At 49.8% G+C, this 7,496-nt stretch overlaps 1 protein-coding gene across 1 annotated transcript; it reads left to right on the top strand.

Annotated features, from left to right (window-relative positions):
* Positions 1 to 262: 262 nt before the first annotated feature.
* Positions 263 to 7,220, top strand: c9h4orf54 (chromosome 9 C4orf54 homolog). Its single transcript, XM_072688587.1, has 2 exons — positions 263 to 4,202; positions 6,932 to 7,220. The coding sequence occupies exon 1, from the start codon at positions 263 to 265 to the stop codon at positions 4,187 to 4,189; it is 3,927 nt and encodes a 1,308-aa protein (XP_072544688.1). The 3' UTR covers positions 4,190 to 4,202; positions 6,932 to 7,220.
* Positions 7,221 to 7,496: the final 276 nt, after the last annotated feature.

Raw genomic sequence — 7,496 nt, 5'->3', positions numbered from 1 at the left:
TCTCCCACAAAAATGTAGAGCTACTGGTCTCCAAAAGGCCATCCGTCGAGAGCTGGACGCTGGAATGCTCTCCCGGTGTCGCCGCCGCTACGTGAGATGAGTGTTTTGGTGCCACAGCGACCACTGGAGCCAAAGCGACAGTCGCACGAGAGCGACGAGGAGCACAGGGAGGGCAGTAAGGAGAGTACTGGGGCTTCCTGGGGGGTAAAAACTTAAGGTTCATATCTTCTCTCCAGCCCTTTAACGCGGGGTAAAGCGCGCCATGGCTGCGTCCCCGAGCGCGCTGCGCGTGTACGAGCCGAGCTACGTGGACCTGCAGGAGCTGCTGGACGTGAGGGTGGACGCGCTCCGAGCGGGCTTTAACGGCGAGGCGAACCACGTGGCGATCGTGAAGCAGTCGAAGTGGCTCGCGGGCGAACGCGCGGGGGAGGGGGCGTGCGCCGCCGCTGCTGAAGAACCGCTGATGGACGTGAGCCGCGCGCAGTTCCCCGCCAAGGAGCGCCAGGAGAGCGCGCGCGTAAACGGGCACCTGCGCGACGGCGAGAAGGTGGTGGAGGAGGAAGAGGGGAACGGGGACGACTACGACGGGGAAGAGAACGACGGAGACGAGCGTCTGAGCGTAAAAAGCAACGAGTCCGAGCACGAGCTGCGAGTACTCATCGCCGCGGTCACCGAGGACGAGTCACACTACATCACCACGCACGAAATCCAACTGTCCGAGCTCGACCACGACGCCGACTGCGACGTGAGCGCGTGCGCGAGCTGGGACGGCGAGGACGAGCACCAGATCTACACGTTCGTGGACTACGCGTCGTTCGAGCGCGAGGCGACGATAGTCGAAGAGGAGGAGGAGGAAGATAAGGACCAGGAGGAGCAAGAGGAGGAGGAGGAGGAAGAGAACGACGAGGAGGAGGGGGAGAAAAAGAAGAGCGCACGGGCGAGGGCGAAGAGCGACGAGGCCTCGAGAGCGCAACCCGACATCAGGAGGCAGAGCAGGGGCGAGAGCGGAAACGCGGCCGGGCGCGTTCACGTAGCCATCAGGGCCACGGCCAGAGCCGTGAACGAGCCCGGAGGCGAGCACGCCTTGAAGGAGGAAAGAGCGCGCGAGGGCGCCGCCTGTCTGATCGCCGTTCCCGGAAGGCTGCACATTGGCGGCGGCCGCTTGAAGGGGAGAGACGCACTCGAGCACTCGAGTGGCGCGTCTAGCGCGGTCAGTGAGCTGGACGACGCCGACAAGGAGGTACGCAACCTGACCTCGCGCGCCTTCCGCAGCCTCGCCTATCCATACCCTTACGCGCTCAGCTTCAGCACGTCCAGCGAGTCGTCGACGTCGGAGCGCGGCAAGGGCGTGGGAAGCTGGTCCGCGCTCGTGGACTTTAAGTACGGCAAGAAGCCGCCGCGCGTGGGGGATCCTACTCCACAGGTGCTCGCGCAGCAGCCACTTGGTGGGAGAGAGGGCGAGCGAGGCGCAGCGGCAGCGCTTTGGACCCACGGCGGTGTAAGGGCGCCGCCCGTGGAGGTGTTTGCGCTGAACGGGAGCCTCGTGAGCGCTAGCGGAGCAGCATCCGCGCGGGCCGACACGCTGGAGCTGGTGCTGAGGCGCGAGAGGCGGGCCAGGCCCGCGCCAGAAGGCATGGAGGAGACGCACCGGCGAGCCGCGCTTGCCTCGAGCTTGCTCAAGAGTGTGCTCTCCAAGAAGGTGCAGTTCGAGCGCGAGCGCAGGATGGAGAGGGGAGAGATCCGCGAGCCGGATAAAGCGCAGAGGCAGAGAGTGAAAGAGAAGGAGAGTGAGAGAGAGGCGCGCAGGCAGAGCGAGTCGGACATCAGCCTGGTTTGCCTGGACGAGTTGGCGGACGTGGTGGACGGCAGCGGCTCGTCGCGCGAGTCTCCACGCGAGGCTAAAAAAGGAGCGAGCGGGGGCGCGCTGCCGAGGAGCCAAAATAGCGCTTTCAGGTCGTGGAGGGACGGCGAGCTTGGGTTTCACGAAGAGTTCGAGGGCGCGCGGCAAACGGAGGGCGAAGAAAGTAAGAGCGCTAGCGGCAAGGCCACCAAAATGTCGCGACTGTTCGTGCCGAGCATCCACTTCGCGGGCGGAGAGAGGGTTCATGGGAGCGCGAGCTCGACGAGAGGATCGGGGACGCGCGCCGTTGCGTCCAAGCCTCCCGAGATCAAAATAAACTTGCGCAGCGCCAAGGGCGATAAGAGCGAGGCACCACTAACCGTGGCAAACGTGCTCGCGGCCGCACTTAGAAGCGAGCCATCCGAGCGCGTGCCGCACTTCACCGTGAGGGACGTAAGAGACAACAGCAAAGGCAAGCTGCAGACGCCCATTTACCAGGTGCGGGACGTGCGCAAACTTGTGAAGAGCTCTTACCACTTCGTGTCTTTGGAGGGAAACGAGGGCAAGGGCGCGGGTGGGGATTCCAAAAGCTCCAAGCAGGGCTCATGGGCGAAGGGGAACTCAGCCTTACTCACGCCTATAGTCATTAAGTGCCAGTCCGTGAACACAAACAGCAGTGCGAGGCAGAGTGAAAATGTGGCAGAGCCCTCTAAATGTAGACCTGCTGAGGATGCACCAGAGCCTGATGGGTCATCTCCGCAGGTGCTAATGGATGGCATCAAACCTGGGATCACTCAAGTCCATAAACCTGCTGCCCGAGTGACCCCAGCCAACGTGAAGCAAGAAGGGTCAACTGGACTGAAAATTGAGGCGTATACAGCGGCAAAGAAGCAGGATCACAGTGACATGGGCGAAAAGAAGGCAGACACCAAGATGGCGGCTCTGGAGAAGCTCCAGGCTGCAGTGAAGACCATGGAGCAGTTGTATGTGTTTGACCGAAATGAATGGAAGAGAAAAAGTGAGCCACATCCCCTCACAGACAGCCATGTGCTCTCACTCATCAGTAGGGAGGGACTTGGAGATGTTGAGGTAGAGCAGGGTCATGGAGACACTCTGCCTGCTGGAAAGCACCTAGCCCAAGCAGAAGTGCCCCTCAAAAAAGAAGAGAAGGAAACCTTTAAAGTACTGCATGCTCCACAAACCCGGAACGGCCCCAAAACTGTATTGCATCTCGGGGGAGCTCCTGGTAAGAGTGTATCCAGCATGAGCCTTGGTCAGAAAATATCAGCTCCTGTCACAGCGAGCTCTGTGAAGGCCTCACAGGTGCATGCCTCATCCTCAGCATCTCTTTGCGAGAAAGCAGTGACATCCAAGTCTCTGAAGCTGCCAGTGTCCTTGAAGATTGGCCAGTCGAAACCTATGACAGAGGAGAGAGAGCAGCCAAACGGCAACGAGGCTGAATTCACCCCAGTTCAGTTTACTTCTATGGCGGATTCAGAGAATTACTTGACCATACCCGTGAAACCCAGTGTTAGGCAAGCTGGTACAGCAGTTGGCAATAAAGCAGTTGTGTACACTTTTCCAGCTCCAGCCAGCAAGACTCAAATGGTAAGTCCACCCTCACACGGCGACAATGCTAAGCAAAACGAAACCCATCAGTCTCCCAAGAGTTCCAGCATTATCATGGAAACACGGTCCTCTGAGACCCCTACTGCCACTATCTACCACCACCCTCTGCCTATTACCATGCCAGCTGCAACACCTCAGATGATCTGCTTCTCTCCTACAGTCCAGCCTTCTCCAGTCCCTGCTGAACACTTCCAGCCCACTCAGCGAAAAATGCTCCTGGACCCTATCACTGGAAATTACTACCTGGTGGACACCCCAGTGCAGCCAGCCACCAGGCGCTTATTTGACCCAGAGACAGGGCAGTATGTGGATCTTCCCATGCCACAGCAGCCCCCAATGACTCCCGTGCACATGCCAATCTCCCCTCTGGCCCTCAGTCCCGGAGCATATGGTCATACCTATATGTTTTACCCGGGATATATGCCCAGCCCAGTGATTCCGGCCAGGATTCAGTCTCAGCTCTCCATGCAGGGAGAGGTGGAAGAGGGAAACAAAAGCCATGCAGGACAGCAAGGAGATGTTGCTTACATGGAAGGACCTTACTACATGCCCTCTGGGAAGTCTGTGCAGATGGCTCCAGGAGGTCAACATGTCAACGCTAGCAGGGCAGCCAGCACCAAGCAGCCTGTCATCAGCATCACCTCTCAGCAAGGGCCAAGGATCATTGCACCTCCTTCATTCGATGGCACCACTATGAGCTTTGTGGTGGAGCACAGATAAGGCCATGTGCAATGTAAGTTGTAAGTGTTATTTCCTGCACTTGTATTAATAGCAAGCAAAAGTGATTTCATTTCAATTCCACGGTTGCCAAATTAGTAATCTTAACAATTATGACATTAATATTACTATTATGCAAGTTATGTAGTCTTGAGACTTGAGAGTTTTATTTTAAAATTAAGTGTTTTCTAAAAATCAGATATTTAAGGTAGTAGTAAAATATAAAGTATATGAATTATATGCCATAATAAATAGACCAATATAAATGCTCCAAAATGACTTTCTACATTGACTGCCATTAAAAGAAGGGATTTTCCTTCTCCTGTAAAGTTCTGGAGATACATGATTGACAACATGTTAGTGAATATTGGCACCATGTGACATTTAATCATAGTTCATTTATATAGCATTAAGTTCCTCAACAGGGCATCCTACTGGAGTGTCCAGTAAGAATTGCTTTAAACCAAAACCATTTCTGTTCATAATAGGCCTACTGAGATTCATATTTTACTCCAGCTCCCAATACCTGACCAAGACACCAAATTGTGTAAAACTGGTTTATTGTTTAAAGGGGAACTCCACCAATTTAGTTGCAAAAGTTCTACATAATTAAATTGTTAAGACTTATACAAAACTATTTACTATTATTTACTATTAACTATGGTCTGATGGCAACATGCACTGCAGTGCAACATACTGACTAATACTGCTTTACTAAGGTGCTGATAGAAGGAGATTGCAGTGTTTAGGTACTGTTTTGCCTTACCAAGGCCTACATGCACCTCACTGTCATGCAGAAGCTTTTATAAATATAACTGTCGTATAACAATATGTTTCAAGCACCAATCTGTGATGTACGTTTTACCCATATAGTAGACATTAAGGCACTTAGAGGTTAGAAGTAGAGAAGACATGCAAAATGTATAGCATTTCTATTTTGGGCCAAAAGTCATCGCTGTCATTCTATGGAAGTATGGACAGGACCACAATATAAGAGTGGGCCAGCACTGGGCCACTGAGTTGTTTGCTGTTTAGGTAGATATCAGTACAGATGTCTGTTCCTGTCACTGCCAATGTGAAAACATTGGAGACTGCAGGGTTGTATGGGATGTACAGTAAAGGAATATGAATATATAAGAAATGTGGACTAGCTTGACAGCCATAAAAAATGGACATGTAGAATAGTCAAAGTTTATCACCACCACCTTTTTGCCTTTATATAAGATCCCCAGAGATTCTTTTGGAATCTGTTTTTAAAGCTGCCTTTACTGGTTGTAAAGGGATTAAAACTGGAATGTGCCATATTTACAATGCTGTTTACATTTGCTGCTGTAAATTAAAGTAGCAGTTGGCTGTGTACAGTGGAGTATGTCAACCATGGTTACTGTAGCCACTGTTATTTAGAGGCTGCATTTGAACTCCTGATCAAATCAAATATCAAATCATGGCAACAGAAAATGTGTTAATGGCTGCTTTCTATTTTTGGAGGAGGGACTGTTGGTCTTGAAAGACCATGACTCCCTACCTTATAGTGTTTGGAAAGCATTGGAAAACATGCTCTCAATTATCATTTTTTCATACACATCAATAAAAGTGTATTGGACAAGACGTGCGTGACTGACATATTACAGTGGCCTGGTTCATAAAACTTTGCTGTTGTATAATACTTGACAGCATTCTAGTGTGGAAGTGGGGTGTTGTATAGGATTGGCCAAAGCTTGGTTTGAGCTGGTTGGCATAGTGGCAAGAGAGAGAGAAAGGTCAGCTGCTGTGTGGCATGTGTTTGTGCTGATACAGGGCTAGGCCAGCTGCTGCTGGATATCAAGGCAGGGGTGCAGGGAGGTCAGCCTTTTTATAGGACAGCCTTATGCAGAAGGGAAATGACTAGGAGGCAGGCCAGAGGCCTTTGGCTCAGTGAAAATTAGATAAACAAACCATTCAACGTGCCTCCGGTCAGCTCAGAAAGCAAGGTGATAGGTAAGGGCAGACATATTCTCATGTATTAAAAGCCTAAACCAGGAGGTTTCATAACAGTAGACTACTTTGGCAACTGTTGTTGCTTGTGTACGTTTCATCAGGTTCACCTACATGAGAAAAGAACCTCCATAGAATCATGACTGACCAGATATTTTTTGTGTGGTGGACCATTCTCAGTATAGTGGTAAGACCAATGTGGTAGTGGTATGGTAGTGTGTGTTGCAGTGGTACAAAGTGCTGCGTATCAGGTGTATCTCAGTGCTGCGTATCATGTGGAACTCACCTCAGTGTCATTACATGGTTGAGAATGGTCCACTGACCAAAAATATCCAGCCAGCATTGGTACTGTGGGAAGAAACTGAATGCTGTTGAAGGGCTAGACATTAACTAGATATTCTAAGCTAAAGTCCCCCCCCCCCCCCCCATACATCACCACTGTCAACAGTGGTCCTATGGTGATTACTTCCCATTGATGGATGGAGTAGAGCTACAGTCAGTAATTGTATAACTACCAACTAAGTCTGCTAAAAAAAAGTTGATTACAGTATTAGTAAAAAGGGTGGACCTACTGGTGCTTTATATAACCACCTTCCTTAGAAATCTAAAATCATTTCAGCATTCCTATGGTCCTATGGAGTTGAGTTAAACCCAAGAACCAAACCCAAAACCCCAAAAAACATCTGCTCCACAATAAATTGGCAACTAATTGTGTGTCTATGACAAAAACATATATCATTAAGGACTGGATTACCTTTTTTTTTTACACAGGGGCTGCCTGCAATTCATCCCACCATCCTGGGTTTGGTGTGTTTATTTTGCTCTTTAATTGACTTCTTATGCAATTGCTGTCACATTGGAACCTATGGACTTCAACAAGAATGGCTAGATCTTATCACTCATTGTTTGCTTCTTAATTTACTGTGCTTTGTTATTATTTCTTTTTTTCTTTTTGTTTGTGATATGACTATGCAATGTCTATTTCTTGGTAAGCTCTAGATCTGTTCCAGCTTTGTTAAAATACATAGAAGTAATTGATTGTGAAGAGTTTAGCTGAAGCTTTTCGGATAAATGACTATTTATTTTCATTTATTTTAGATTATTTTCAAAATAGTTGAAAAACAAACTAAAGAAAACTGGTAGATTTTAATATTTTAAGTGGATGGCATGGAATCTTCTCAATCAAATTCTCTGTTTTTCAAAAAGGCTGAGGGCAAGTAGCCTGTAGTTATGTACTTATGACTGTCATCAGGTTTAACAGAAAGCACTATTCTAAAAATGATTTCTCCCTGTATCCCAGATTCTTCTATTAAAACTACACCCTTCTTCTGGATCT

Source organism: Salminus brasiliensis, chromosome 9 (assembly GCF_030463535.1).
Source record: "Salminus brasiliensis chromosome 9, fSalBra1.hap2, whole genome shotgun sequence".
NCBI classification, from domain to species: Eukaryota; Metazoa; Chordata; class Actinopteri; order Characiformes; family Bryconidae; genus Salminus; species Salminus brasiliensis.
This window is presented reverse-complemented; position numbering and strand designations above follow the sequence as displayed.

Coding starts and splice junctions, on each gene's coding strand:
- c9h4orf54 (XM_072688587.1), top strand. CDS start 263: ATGGCTGCGTCCCCGAGCGCGCTGCGCGTGTACGAGCCGAGCTACGTG.